The sequence below is a fragment of the Bos grunniens genome, chromosome 15, assembly GCF_055505025.1.
Source record: "Bos grunniens cultivar Pamir isolate PY7600 chromosome 15, Bosgru_T2T1.0, whole genome shotgun sequence".
Taxonomy (NCBI): Eukaryota; Metazoa; Chordata; class Mammalia; order Artiodactyla; family Bovidae; genus Bos; species Bos grunniens.
The window spans coordinates 74,929,792-74,945,769 of NC_141179.1; the positions used below are offsets into that span (position 1 = coordinate 74,929,792).

A 15,978-nucleotide genomic window follows, 5' to 3' on the forward strand; every position below is an offset into this window, starting at 1 on the left:
CCTCTGATCACATTTCATCTGTCACAAGTTAGGAACAAAACAGACAGGTTCCAGTTGAGGGGAGGAAGGAGAAGGAGTTTATTGCAAACAACAACCAAGCGGACAGTGTGGGCCGTGCCCAGCCAAGGGTGCTCTGCGAACGCGCAGCAGCGCCCACGCTCCACGCGGCCCCACGCCTGGACCCCGACGCCCCCTCCTCATCAACAGTCCAGCAGTCCTCCCCTCCCCCCAAAGATGTAAGTGCAATAACTTACTTTAAAAGGCAAGAACTTTTTTTTTTAATATTTTGCTATAATGTAGTTACATGGTGGTATAGGCAGTAAAACTTTATGGAACCGACTTCCTTTTTTTATACATTTTTTTTTCTGAATTTTTAATGTCTTTTTCATATATACTTTTAATATTCCACCCCAGGCCATTAAGCTAAAGGAAAAGTTGCATTTATACAGGGTTACAATATCTTACAAGGAGAACAGTCATTATTGATTGAGGTTCATGTTCCTTCCAGCACTCAGCTCTCTTTTCAACCCACTGCACACCAAACAGACTATTAGACATTGAAAACTGTCCTTCAAAATCAGTAGTATAAAGGCCTAGCTCTGTGTGTGTAAGTGCAGGGGAAGAAGGGACAGGGCAGGGCAGGTTAATGTTTGGTTGACTGGGACACCTTTCCTCCCCCCCAGCATCTTTACAGACATCACGTGGGCTCCCGGGAATTTGAGGAGTGGAGTTTTCCTTGTCTTCCCAGTTTTCTCTTTTGTGGTCATGGATTATTATCCTGGGGGCCCGTTTGCCCAGCCATCCTCAGTCCCCAACAGGCCGTCAAGCAGACCGGAAGCCCCAGAACTGTCCAGCCCAGGGGGAGAAAAGCCGCAGAAGCAGGATTCATGGTCGTTTGCATGGAGGAGTTCCTCTCGTCGACCCAGCCGAAAGACGGCAGAGGGGACACTGGCGCTGGGCCCGATGTGGCCGCGGCCACGTGTACTGGGGACCCACCTCACGCTTGCTACCGCCACCCTCTGGCAGTGTCTTTGAACCAACCTGGCCGCCATGCTTCCCCACGCTGGGGGCATGGTAGTGAGAGCCGAGAATCAAGTATAGTGGAAAGAATTCAAGGAAAGTTCCAAAGCCCGTGTCCTCCAAGTGCCGTCGAAGACTCGGGGACAAGCCTCTCCGTGCGTCCCCGGAGCCCCCTCTCCCCACGCTGCCCTGGGAGCAGCGACGGCATCTGAGGGTGGTAGCAGCACCGTACTGTCAAGCCTTGGCCGCCGAGACTGGTTCCCAGCAGGATTCGGGGGGCTGGCAGCGTGAGGAGGCTGCCCGGGGGCCTGCCAGCCACCCATTATTTCCGGTTTTGTGTGGCCATCTCTGTTGAGATTTTAGGCAAAGAGCAAAGGAAACCCCACCTCTTTTAGCTTATTGGCTTAACAGTGACCACCGGAGCCATCCACTCTCCCCTGTACCTGCCTTCATGAGACCGCGCTCCTGAGGATGCCGCCAGCCCAGAGAGTCACACCCAAGCTTGCTTTAGTCATCACAGGAGAGGCTGCGGGGTACCTCCCACCCCAGCAGCTGAGAAGGCAGAAGGCCTAGGCCCAGCCCCCCACCCTGGGGAGCTCCACGCAGCATCAGTCATCAGAGCCCCTCTCTTAGCTCTGCCTCAAGTGAAATGTGGCTCAGGATGATGACCTTCCCCACTGGGGACTGGGGTCATCTCCGTTGTGAAGGGATTGGGCAGGCTAGAAGTTTTCTGATCCCTTCCCGCTCGGCGATTCTGTGATTGTTGGAGTGTCAGGCAGGCCCTAGGGTCTGGGACAGGCCAAGGGCAGGCCTAGGGGCAGGCAGCTGCCCGTAGGGAGATGCAGAGGTGTTTCAGGCTGACATTTTAATCCTAAATACTTAGCTGCGTTGGTGGGACGGGCGGTCAGTGCCAAAGAGCCTTCTTCTATCGGAAGATTTTTCTTCTCAAGGTTTGGGGTGGAATTTGCCTGACTGAGGTCTGGCCCAGGTGGAAAGCAGACACACAGCGGAACTGATCGCCAGAAGTCCCTTCCAGAAGGTTCCACTTAAGAGCCGTGTCTCTCCCTTCCCTCCCCCTCGGTGTCTATCCTGGTTCTCTCTCTCTGTCTGATTCTCACCCAGGTGAGAACATACCTCCCAGGTCTTTCCAGCCATGATGGCATTTAAGGAGGAACTGGGGGGACTGTCTCCATCCTGAAGCCATTTCTTCCTTCCTTTTCCTAGATTTTGGGAGTCTTGAGTTGTTTCAGCCAAGCTTAGAACTAGAAAAGGCTTCCTAAGAGTTATTCCCAGATCCTCAAACATAGAAAACACTTAAAGCTAAGTCTCCAAGAACATTCAATTCAGTGTCCAAGATGCTTTTCACTTCGAGAAGATCAACTTTAGAGCTACGATTCCCAAAGAGGTCTGACTCTTACTAGGGGGAGGTTGAGGCCAGCTCCTTCCATAGTCCTGTTTCTGGAGCACATGAGGACTTGAGACACAGCTGGAGATGGCCACGTCCCCAAAAACCTAAGCAGGTCAAAGGGGGAGGGTCTCACCCCTCCCCACCCACCCAAGAGGCTGTGCTGAGTCCAGGCCCCTGGGCCTGGTAGACCTAGCTCTCCTCACTGACAGGATTGGGGTAGAAGGGATAAAAAGCAGACCCTTCTCCTCGGGGATACCTGCAAGGGGGGCCTCCCAGTGCTCAAAAGGCCGGCCTTGGAGGATGGGTACCCCATGCCCCGAGCTTAGCTGACCCCTGGGCCCTGGAGCTGAAACTCAAGCTGCAGGCTGCATGTCAGACGGAAATGCAGCCCCCCTGAGAAGGAGGCCCCTTCCTGCAGGCAGGGAGATTGGCTTCCAGAAAGCACTGTGTCCAGAACAGAGCAAGTGACCCCAAGGAGCTCAGCCCCACATGAGCCCTCTGGAGGCCAGAACAAGGGACTGGGGTCACCCATGCCACAGGGCAGAATTGCCAGGGCAGGCGCTCTCTGCCCTACGCCCAGAGGACTGCACAGAAGGCTCTGGGCAGGTGTGATGCAGGAGGCCGCTAACCGGGAAGGCCGTCTGAGGCCGCGTGGGGGCCGACCTGGTGCCCGGAGGCCGGGTGAGTGTGCCCTCGTCGTCTGCCAGACCCCACAACCCGCTCTGGACCCTCTGGCACCGTGCCCCCAGGCCCTAGCGGCTGTGTCAAGGTGCGAGTCCTTCTGCACCAGGACACTGGCCCAACAGCCCCAGCAAGTGACCAGGATCTTCAGATTCTACCTGGAGGGGCCAGACTGGACAGGGAACAAAGCTACCCAGACCTGCCCCCTGCCACCATCATCCTGCCTGAGGTGGGGCGTCAAGGTGGCCGGAGAGCCGACGTGTGTGCACGAGCCCCTGCCTCCCCAGGACGCCTCCCTGCAGCCCTCTCGGCTCCTAAAAGCGTGCTTCCAGCACCGTGGGGGCCGTGGGCGGCGGGTCTCCTTCCCTGCACTGTTCACCCAGATCCAGAGCCTCAGGGTCCAAGGGGGCCAGTGTGGCTGGGTGACGGCGGGCTCCTTCGGCTCCAGCTCCTCTCTCTCTGCCCTGTCCCTCCAGGTGCGTCCAGCACAGGGGACAGTCAGCAGGACGGGGGCTCCTCACGTCCAGGGTAAAGGCGAGGTGGGTGCCTTGGGTCTAGGAGGTTGGAGTCCATGGGCTTTGAGGGAGAGCACAGGAGATGGGATGGCAGAGGCTGACTGGGCAGGGCATCTGTTCTCCAGACACGGTCACCGGGCTGGTGATCGGGGACCACACAGCAGAGGGAAGGACGGACTTTGACGGCACCGTAGCCACAGCTGGTCCGGGTGGGAATCTAGCCTCAACTCAATGGTCAAACCGGGCAGGGCGGAGGAGCAGGAGTGGGGAGAAAGGGTCTTCAGCTTATAATGGATGCAAAGCTGCAAAACTCGTGCCACCTGGCTGCCTCCACTGCCTCTGGCCGGGAGCAGGGGCGCCTGGCCTCAGTGCCCGCTGCCCCCTTCCCTCCCCACAGTCCCCGGGGGCCTCAGACTTGGGGCGGCTGAAAGTGCTGAGGGTCAGGCTCCTGGGCCCAGGCCAGGTGCCTAAGAGGGGAGTTGAGTGGGGGGCCCGGGGGCCTGGGGAGCATGGGCATGGCCAGTGCCACAGGGCAGGGGAGGGCGCAGGGATGGGGCGGGGTGGCCCTGTCATGTGGCCCAAGAGATGGCCGCGCTGTGCTCCTTGGCCTTCATGCGGAGGGCCGCGATGCTCGAAGTCTTGCGGTCCGGCTCCCCGTTGAGCTCATAGCCGTTGAGGCCCGGGCTGAGGCCTGCAGCTCCAAACAGGCTGCCCATGTGCGTCTGGCCCACGTGGCTGCCAGCCCCCGAGACGCTCAGGAAGTCGGTGACGCCACTGGCCCCGGAGCCGGGGGGGTGGGCGTGAGGGGACATGCAGGCGGGCACCGGGTCACAGGGCACCACACAGGCCGGCACGGGCGAGGCGGCCCCATTGTTGCCGATCCAGGACGGGTTCTGAATCTGGGGAGAGGGGAGGGAGACGCGTCACAGGCTGGCTGGACACAGGGGTGCTTTCCTGTCCCACACGGGGGACCTCTCTTCACTTACAAACCCATCCTGATGATAAAACCATTCCTGAGTGTTTACCTGGGAGGCTCTCCAAACCTGCCTGGCCACCTAGCCCCCAGGAGCCTCGGGGTTTTATGCTCTGGTTCCTCCGTTCCCAGGTCCAGGAGAGCAGTGGACAGAAACTCCGTTTTAAGGACTGAACTCCGAATTCCATCAAGAGTCCAGTGAAAGGGTCGTCCTGGGGCACGGCTCACCAGCTGAGGGCAGCCCCTGATTCTGTTTATTTATTTGACCACACCACTTGCAGATCTTAGTTCCCTGACCAGGGATCGAAACTGTGCCCCCTGCGGTCAGAGTCCTCGTCATTGGACCGCCAGGGAATTCCTGGCAGCCCCGGATTTTAGACGCAGAGGCAGACTCTGTCTCTCCATCCATGGACCCATTTAGGGTCAGCACCTGGGCCTCACCCTGCTCCGGCTCCTCCCCAGGCCCAGCACGCCCTCGTGACTTGATCCATGGGAGGGGACACGAGCTCAGAGAGCTCTGGCATGGCAGGGCTCCGAGGCTGTCCACTCTGAGAGTGGACGTCGGGGGGGCCTCAATTCTCTCAGAAGCCAAGGTCAGTAGTGGAGGTCCTAGGGGCCGGTGCCCTTGAGGCTTCAGAAGTAACTCAGGGTCTGAAAGGGCTGCCTTGAGAGGTGGTAAGTGGACAGATAGAGCCAGGCGGGATGCCCACAGGCTCCAGGCTGGGGCAGAGACAGGTGGAGGAGGTGGAAGGTGCTCGGGCAGCGGGTGAAGGGTTGAACTGGACACTTTGTCTTCTATCTGCGTGGCTAAAATCCTTTCCCCCTCCCCAGCTTCCAGTTTAGACCCCACTTTGCCCCAGCATTTATGCGGAGGCAGAACTGGGGACTCAGCCAGAAATGCATCTCTCCTGGGTGATGGGAGGCAGGGGGGTTGGTGGGCAGGATGGGCTGTGAGGAGATGGTGCACCTCTCGGCCATGTGAAAGGGCTTCTCAGTGGTCCTGGAGCAGCTTCTGCCGGCCTGCCCCCTGCCCCCAGCGTTTGGAGTACATTCAGAGAAGTCTGTAATAATAGGAGTGACAAGGCGGCCATGCCCCCAGATGCCATGGTGACTGCAGTGACAACAAGAACTGCTTGCAGGTTCGGGTGATGGGGACCCCCTCTCTCGAGAGGCCTAGGGGATGTGGTGTGTGCTGCTGCATGGAAAGAATGAGCATGAGCCCCTCTGGTGTGTGAGCTCGGGCAGCAGAGGTCAAGGCCAGGGAGTCCGGGCTGGAGGTCCATCCTCCCAGGGACAGAGGGAGGCTGGCTGGGGGGACGGAGAGAGGAGAGAAAGATATGGGCGGGCCCAGGCTTGGAGCAGAAGGCGGAGGCCACAGCACAAGGAGGCCTGAGAGGGAGGAACCGGCTGCCTTTGCAGGGCAGGTTGAGGGGCGTCAGGATGGCACTCAGCCCCAAATGCACCTCTCCAAGGGTCCTGGCTGCCTGACTTCACCTACATCGCTTCCCGTCCCTTGACATCCCACTGAGGACCCAAGTGCCACCAGGAAGGGGACTGAAGGACAGCCGTGGAAGAAGATGCTCTGGAAGGGATGGGAAGAAATGGGCCAGATGCCTGGGAGAGCCACAGACATACGAAGCAACCTTCCTAAAACCATGTAATTCACAAAGCACTTTTGCACAATCTAACGTAGACCTTCCAACAACCTTGTGAAAGAGCTGAGGCAGGTGCTTTTTTTTTTTTTTGGCCACATCGTGTGGGATGTGGGATCTTAGTTCCCCGACTAGGGGTTGAACCTGAGGCCCCCCGCCCATGGAAGCACAGAGTCTTAACCACTGGCCAGGGAAGTCCTGAGGCAGGTTCTTTTAAAAGACCCAATTCCTAGGTGAAGAAACTTGAGGCTCAGACATGTGACTCGCCTGAAGGGAGAAAGCTCTGGAGCTGGGATGACAGCCTAAATCCTGGGTCTGAGAATCCCACGTTCATTCCAGCCTTGCCTCACTCACGTCCTCGAACTTCAGGAACCCCTTCTTCTAGGAAACACTCTGGGTGGCTCCCGGTGGCCTGGAGGGCCCCTGGCCTTCAGCATTCCTCGGTTCCGATGCCCGTCACCAAAGTGGCCGAAGGAAAAGTCATTCTCAAGCTTCTCCCCCAGTCTCCCCTTCCCTGAAGTCCAGCCAAGCCTGGGTCAACGCTTATGGGGGGCAGAGAGAATTCTGGGCCTCCCACATCCTGGAGACACAAGTGCACTCCTGGAACGGGCCTGAAGCGGGGACTTAGAGCCCCGAGCTCTCTCTCCAGGGAAGGTGTTCCTCCTAAGGGCCCCAGAGCAGGCAGCTGGGGGCAGGGACTCACCTGGGCATAGTTTTCCGCTCGGGTGAGGAGGGGCAGCTCGTAGGCTGTGGAGAAGTGGGTCCGAACCTGCTGCATTTGCCCGAAGCGTTCCCTCTTCCTCCACTTGGCCCTCCGGTTCTGGAACCAGACCTGCAGGACAGAGCAGTTGTCGCTGGGGTCAGGCCCGGAGCTGGGGCCCCCGTGTTCGAGGCAGCGCCAACCTTGCCCTCGAGCCCCTCTGGCTGTAGTTATAAGGTCAAGACTGTGGGGCTACAGATTACACATCTGCCTTGGTCTCTGTGCTCAAGAGCTGATAATCTGGAAGGATCGACGCTGAGAGCCGGGAAGGCAGTTCACACCCCAGTCGTAGGCGTGACTTCGGGCCAATAGGTTCCTTTTTCTGCGGTTCAGAACCCAGAGCAGGCAAGTGTCACAAGCACATGGAACACGTCACCAGTCATCTCAGCGGTCAAATAACCAGCCCTGACATGGGGCGGCCCAGTCCTCTGGGGCCACAGACTACGGCAGAATCTGATGACAGCCGTGAAAGCTTCACCAGAGAGTCATTCTCCTGGGTGGCCAAGTGGTAAAGAACCCGCCCGCCAGTGCAGGAGATATAATAAGATGCCAGTTCCATCCCTGGCCCAGGAAGATCCCCTGGAGGAGGGCATGGCAACCCACTCCAATGCTCTTGCCTGGAGAGTCCCATGGACAGAGGAGCCTGGTGGGCTACAGTCCACGGGGTCACAGAGAGTCGGACAAGACTGAGCGAGTAAGCACACACAGAGGATCACACACGTGTGGTTTTTCCATTGTTTTCCACTTCCTGAATCCCCCATGCAGCCTTTTGTGGAAAGAGTCTGGACCCCCTGGGTTACAGCTTCTCTGGGAGACAGGGCTTTAGCCAGGCTGTTGGAGGACAGTCAGGGACAGCTTTGTGGAGGGAAGGTGGGGGCTGGAGGAACAGAAGTCCAGGCTGAGTTTAGAAACGGCCCGGCCACGCCACCAGCTGGGAGAGTGATGGGAGGGGAAGGATGGTGGAGTCAGATGGTAGGGGCCCTCAAATGCCAGGTGGGAGGGTCACCTTGGTGTTGTGAAGAGAAGCTGCTGCAATCTCAGGCCCCCAAGAGCAGCGTGATGCCAGGGAGGAGGGGAGGCCCAGCTGTCACTCAGCACGGGGGTGGCACATTGGCTTGACCAGGGTGCTCTAGGGGAGTGTGGTCTCTGAGTCAGGTGTATGAGCCAGGGTCTTGTTTATTTTATCATACTTAGGAAAAAAATTGAGAACCTTCCAACAAAAGCTATTGGGCTTAATGGAAGCTTCCTTTGCAGGAGCGTTTCTGGCAGGCTGAAAACTTTCCCAAGGCTCGTGGGCAAGAGCTGGCTTTGGGGTCTGCCACCCCTGCAGGTGACTTGGGGTCTGGGGAGAGGGTGACGGGGACCAGGGAGGATGGGAGAGAGGGCGTGAGCAGGCTTGACTTCAGGCTGGCTCACAGGCAGGCTCCAGAGCTCCTCAGAGGGAGACTCCTGGCAGCTCGTCACACACCTGCCCGCTGACTCTGGTGCAGGGCACGCCCCTGGCACCACGGCCCAGGGCATGGAGCTTCCTGGGAGGAGGGGGGCGGAGCCGGGCCAGAGGGCTTGGCCCGCCCCCTGCAGGGCAGCACAGAGGCTGCTGGGCCCCTGGGCGCCTGCTGGACTGCCCCGCGTTTCCAAGGGCCTCAGTTTGTGCATCTGGAAACTGGGCCAGCATCCGTGTTGCCGGCTTCCCGGGGGCTGTGCCTCCGAGGGCCGCAGGCAGCTGGAGGGCAAGTGCTGTCTCTGAGTTTTCAGAGGACTTTGCCCTGGTTTATTTATAGCTCCCTTCCAGCTGTCTTTTTCAGAAGAAAGAAGTCAAAAAAGAAGCGGTAGGTGTGGCTCATGTTGGTGTGGGGAGGGAGGGGGGGGAGGGAGGGTGAGAATGCACCTTCCCAGCCAGTATACAAGCATCACACACACACACACACAACACACACACAACACACACACATACACATAAAACACACACACACAACATACACACACACAGCCCCCCAAGGGAGGGTGAGACTGCACCTCCCCAGCCAGTATACAAGCATCACACACACACAACACACACACATACACACAACACACACATACATACAACACACACACAACACACACACACAACATACACACACACAGGCCCCCAAGAGAGGGTGAGACTGCACCTCCCCAGCCTGTATACAAGCATCTCACACACACACACACACACACAAAACACACATATACACAACAAACACACACAACACACACACACACAACATACACATAACACACACACACCCAAACACCCCCAAGGGAGGGTGAACTGCACCTTACCAGCCAGTATACAAGCATCACACACAGACACACACAACACACACAACACATACCACACACATACATATACCACACACACCACACATACACAGCACACACACACAGCACACAAACACAGCACACACACACACACCACACACACACCACACATACACACAACATACACACAACACATACACACAACACACATACACATAACACACACACACACACCCAAACACCCCCAAGGGAGGGTGAGACTGCACCTTCCCAGTCAGTATACAAGCATTACATACACAGCACACACACACACAACACACATACACACAACACACACACAACACACACACACACACAACACACATACACATAACACACACACACACACCCAAACACCCCCAAGGGAGGGTGAGACTGCACCTTCTCAGCCAGTATACAAGCATTACATACACACACACACACACACACATACACACAACACACACACACACACCCAAGAGAGGGTGAGACTGCACCTTCCCAGCCAGTATACAAGCATCACACACACACACACACACCACACATACACACAACACACATACACACACCACACACATACCCAAATACCCCCAAGGGAGGGTGAGACTGCACCTTCCCAGCCAGTATACAAGCATCACACACACACACACACCACACATACACACAACACACACACACACCCCCAAGAGAGGGTGAGACTGCACCTTCCCAGCCAGTATACAAGCATCACACACACACACACACCACACATACACACAACACACATACACACAACACACACATACCCAAATACCCCCAAGGGAGGGTGAGACTGTGCCTTCCCAGCCAGTATACAAGCATCACACACACACAACACACACACATACACACAACACATGCATACATACAACACACACACAACATACACACACACAGCCCCCCGAGGGAGGGTGAGACTGCACCTCCCCAGCCAGTATACAAGCATCACACACACACAACACACACACATACACACAACACACACATACATACAACACACACACAACATACACACACACAGCCCCCCAAGAGAGGGTGAGACTGCACCTCCCCAGCCTGTATACAAGCATCTCACACACACACACACACACACACACACACACAAAACACACATATACACAACAAACACACACAACATACACACACACAACATACACATAACACACACACACACCCAAACACCCCCAAGGGAGGGTGAACTGCACCTTACCAGCCAGTATACAAGCATCACACACACACACACACACACCCCACACACAACACACACCACACACATACATACACCACACACACCACACATACACAGCACACACACACAACACACACACAACACACACACAACACATACACACAACACACATACACACACAACACACATACACATAACACACACACACACACCCAAACACCCCCAAGGGAGGGTGAGACTGCACCTTCTCAGCCAGTATACAAGCATTACATACACACACACACACACACACACACCACACATACACACAACACACACACACACACACACACCCAAGAGAGGGTGAGACTGCACCTTCCCAGCCAGTATACAAGCATTACATACACACACACACACCACACATACACACACCACACATACACACACCACACACATACCCAAATACCCCCAAGGGAGGGTGAGACTGCACCTTCCCAGCCAGTATACAAGCATCACACACACACACACACCACACATACACACAACACACATACACACACCACACACATACCCAAATACCCCCAAGGGAGGGTGAGACTGCACCTTCCCAGCCAGTATACAAGCATCACACACACACACACACCACACATACACACAACACACACACACACACACACACACACCCAAGAGAGGGTGAGACTGCACCTTCCCAGCCAGTATACAAGCATCACACACACACACACACCACACATACACACAACACACATACACACACATACATACACCACACACACCACACATACACAGCACACACACACGGCACACAAACACAGCACACACACACAACACACACACAACACATACACACAACACACACACAACACACATACACACAACACACACAACACACTTACACACACAACATACACACACACAACACACATACACATAACACACACACACACACCCAAACACCCCCAAGGGAGGGTGAGACTGCACCTTCTCAGCCAGTATACAAGCATTATATACACACACACACACACACACACACCACACATACACACACAACACACACACACACACCCACCCAAGAGAGGGTGAGACTGTACCTTCCCAGCCAGTATACAAGCATCACACACACACACACACACACCACACATACACACAACACACACAACACACACAACACACATACACACACCACACACATACCCAAACACCCCCAAGGGAGGGTGAGACTGCGCCTTCCCAGCCAGTACATAAGCACGAGCATCACACACACGCACACGCACACACACCCCCAAGCGGCCGGCATTTCTTTCAGCATCACTGTTCCCCATCTTGTGCGGGAGAATCAGCTCTCCTGTGTGCCCCCCCTCCCCGGAGCTGATCCCCTCCCGGGCTGGGGCCTCAGCCGCTGTCCCAGAGCCTCCCGGGGGGCCCCCCTTTCCTCCCAGGGCTCCTGGGGTCCAGGCCCAGGCCGCCCACTGGGAGCCAAGGGCGGATCGGGTCTCCTCTCCGGGACGCTGAAATGGGATCCCCCTTTATCAGTGGCCTGGAATGGGGGACTGGGGGCAGGATGAGAGAATGAATCAGAGGCGCTTGTTTTCATTTCATGTTTAATTTCCTGCAGGCTTAGCTCAGTCTTTCCGCTCCTTCCTCAGCCTCCCAGGGTTTTCTGGGCAGGAGGGGAGGCCAGGGGGAGGGGAGAAGCCCACTGGAAGCATCTAGATATACGACTGGACTGCTTTCTTCAGGGCTGAGGAGAAGCCTAGAAAAAAGTGAGGTTGCCACTGTGGTGGGGGCCGCCCCCTTGAGTCTCTGTAGACTCAGGTCCTACAGTGGGAGACACACAGGGCTGGCAAAGGGGGCCTGGGGGTGTGGGGAGGAGCAGAGCAGGGGTGGTGGGAAAGGGGGACGGGAGATGGAATGCCGGCGGGCGGGGCGGAGCGGGGTAGAGGGGCGACCTGGGTTATCTGGGAAGACAGATGAGCTGGGGGAGAGGCAGCTGAGAGCGCTCGGCCTTTGGGAAGGGAGTGAAGAGGGTCAGGCAGAGGGGTTTCTTTGCAGGTTAAGATGGAGATCGTGGGAGGCGGCACGGCTGTGGGGAGCAGGCTGGGGGGAACAGAACTGCCCACCTCCAGCCCCTTCCTCCCTGGGGCCTCACCCTGCAGACAAGGCTGGAGCTTTTCTGCCCAGATAAGGCTTAAGCTCCATTAGCTTCCTGGTCTTCACTCTCATCATGCATAAACTTGGGTGGTGGCAGGGGTATCCTCCCGGGCCCCATCTGTGCTCACATTCATGGGCCCCCGAGGCTTAGAGCATCCTCCCATTTCTGACCCTTGGAGCCTGGGGTGCTGACAGCTGCGCCCCTAGATGCCCTGGGCCTCAGGCTCTGCAGCCCGTAGGCTTGTCTCCACTGGGCAACCCTGGGCAAGAGAAGGGACCCAGAGGCCCCAGCCTTCCCTTCAGTGCGTCACAGCAGCCCAGGACCACCCCGCTCCTGGCCCACCCTGGCCTGGACCCGCTCAGCACGGGCCTCTCCCCAAGGAACCAACTGTCTTGGCGGAGGCCCCTGCTAACCGCAGCCCATCTGGGGCCAGGGCGGGGTGGCTCAGGGCGGGGAGGCCTCTGCCTTATTGTCTTCAGACACAGCTGCGTAGATTGGAATCCCAGACAGCACAGAAGAGGCCCCTGCAGCCCCCTGGAGCGGCTCCAAACTCCGGGTTTCTTCCCAGGAAAGGTCCATCTCGGGGGTGGGGGGGGCCCCCGTCCCTGTCCCCACCGTCACTCTGTGCCGGGCACCTGGCTTCCCATCAGCTGAGTATGGGCCCCCAACAAACTCATCAGAGGCAAGCAGGGGGTTCCATCCCCACCTCCCCCCATCTCCAGGGCACTGCCAGGCGCAACCCAGAGGTCTGACGCACCTGCCAATCCCACCAACCCTGCTGCCTTTATACAAAGTAAAGTCTCAGAACAATTAGGCACATGTTCCTGGTGAGGCAAACTACAGGAAAAGCACTGGAAAGGGCTGGAACTCAGGGTCCCTCATTCTATTCTCAGCACGGCCACCCCATCACCTTTCCTGAGTCACCTGGTCACAGGTGATGGTTTCCTGCCTCTGGGTCTCTTCCTCCTCGATAGCGAATGAGAGAACGAGGTGGTCCTCTCCAGCACTAGCCTTCTAGAATTCTGCCGTCTCCCCCTGAGATGATAAGACAGGCAGCACATCACAGTTCCCCTTTTCGCTTTGGCGGCTGGGAAGCTCAGCATTGAAATTTGCGCTCAGTGAAATCTAGGATCCTTAGCTTAGCCTAGGTCTTTGACATAATTACCTTCCCATTTCATGACACTGTTATTGTTCGAGGATGAAGATAAATCTTTTAAGTGTAAGCTGCCCCAGCTCCTTTTTGGAAGTAGGCATAAATGTGTGTGTGTGTAGAGAGAACACTCCTGAGCTGTATTGTGGTGCCTGAAGAATGTTAAACATGCTCTGGCGTCATTTCGTGTGTGGTACCAGAAGGATCATCCTATCAATGCTAAGCGAATTCTACTTCTGGGCACTCCTGTCCATTTGTTAGGGACACACATGTGTGCACACAGGTGTACATGTGTATACCTCACAGAAAACGGACAGTTCATTTTGCATCAACACAGCACCTACAGGAACATCCCATAGCCAGCTGCTCTCTCTCCACCGACTCCTTACGCTCCTCTCAAATCCACTGGCTAAGCTGAGGCCAGAGGCTGGGGTTCCTGTCCAGAGTCTGGGGTACCAGAAGTCTCAGGTGAGACAGTGGGTGTGAGAAGGTTTCTGGAACCACAGTGAGGCCTCAGCTGCCTGTCTTCCTTCCCCAAACACTCACTGTGAGCTGGAGAGGAATAAGGTGGGAAGCTTGCTTTGGGGAATTTATGAATAAATGAGCTGACCGTTCAGAGTCCCCTGGCGTTTCTGGATGGCTGTGTATTCACTGGCAACTACCAGTCTCTTTTACACTTTAGCCGTTTTAGATGATCTCGTTTCTGGACCATGCTATTAATACAAATGTCTCTGCCTTGTTAAACAAAGACTGGTGAGCCTTTTATTGACACCGTAGGGGTTCCCTGGTGGCTCAGATGATAACAACTTGGCCTGCAATGCGGAAGACTTGGGTTCGATCCCTGGGTTGGGAAGATCCCCTGGAGAAGGAAACTGACTACTCACTCCAGTATTCTTGCCTGGAAGAACCACAGACAGAGAAGCCTGGCAGGCTACAGTTCAAGGGGTCTCGAAGAGTCGGACACAACTGAGAGATTTTTCACTTTAGGAACTCTACTTTCCTGGTAGCTTAGGTGGTAACGAGTCCTCCTGCAGTGTGGGAAACCTGGGTTTGATCCCTGGGTTGAAACAATCCACTGGAGAAGGGAATGGCTACCCACTCTAGAATTCTTGCCTGGAGAATTCCACGGACAGAGGATCCTGGCAGGCTACAGTCCATGGTGTCACAAGAGTCAGGCGTAACTGAGCGACTTTCACTTCACTTCAGAATACTCTGCAGAAGATTCTTTAGTGAAAAAAGGCGAGAAGGGGCACCCTTGGGGTCTGCTGAGTAACAGGGCTCTCAGTCCTGGCACCGAAAGGACCCCAGCTGAGCTTGCTGCTTTTTTAAAAAGACTCCTCTTTGCTCTTAAGCTGTTGATTTCTATAGCCCACGGGAGAGGGAAACACTGTTATCTGCAAACACTTGATTTGCTATTTCAACATGATTTGGGCTGGGAAGGCAGGCCGAACGTGGCGTTCATTTAGTGTTACGCTGAAGCCTGAGCTTTATCTTGTCATCTATGGTTGGGGTGCTTAGAGGACTTTGCATCCTCTCTGGTTTTTCCTTTGTTACAATTTCATGCAGGGAGGGGAGACATACCTCTCTGGACAAAGGAGGTCAGTTGGTCCACATATATTTATTTTTTGCCTTTTCTGACCTTAGTTCAGCCTTCTCTAATTGGTGGGAATTATAGTGATGAAGAATCAGACCGTACCTGCCCTCATCATATTCTAGTGAGATGAGACAAACAGATGACATAATTTAAGCCAATCATAAATTCTAAGATAAAATAGCACAACTGGTAGAAGGTGACCTGGTTTGTTTGTGTTGTGTTAGGTTGAGTTGTGTTGGGTTGGGTTGAGCTGTATGGGGTTCCACTGTGGTGCACTGAATTGTTTTGGGTTGTGCTGAGTTCTATTGAGTTGAGCTGTGTTGGTTTGGGTTGTGATTGGCTGTGTTGAGTTGCACTGGGTTGGGTTCTGCTGGGTTCAGTTGAGCTGTGCTGGGTTCTGTTGTATTGTGTTGGGTTGAGCTGTTAGTTTGGGTTATGTTGGTTGTGTTGGGTTGTGTTGGGTTCTGTTGAGTCGAGCTGTGCTGATTTGGGTTATGTTGTGTTGTGTTGTGTTGTGTTGAGCTGTGTTGGGCTGTGTTGAACTCTGTTGAGTTATGTGTTGATTTTG

At 55.6% G+C, this 15,978-nt stretch overlaps 1 protein-coding gene across 1 annotated transcript in view; it reads right to left on the reverse strand.

Annotated features, from left to right (window-relative positions):
* Positions 1-254: 254 nt before the first annotated feature.
* ALX4 (ALX homeobox 4) overlaps positions 255-15,978 on the reverse strand; it is a 49,858-nt gene continuing 34,134 nt past the window's right edge. Inside the window, exons 3-4 of the mRNA XM_086341245.1 lie at positions 6,953-7,081; positions 255-4,523 (exon numbers count right to left, since the gene is read on the reverse strand). Coding sequence (XP_086197371.1) covers positions 4,194-4,523; positions 6,953-7,081 — 459 coding nt within the window. The 3' untranslated portion in view covers positions 255-4,193. The remainder of the gene's footprint in view (positions 4,524-6,952; positions 7,082-15,978) is intronic.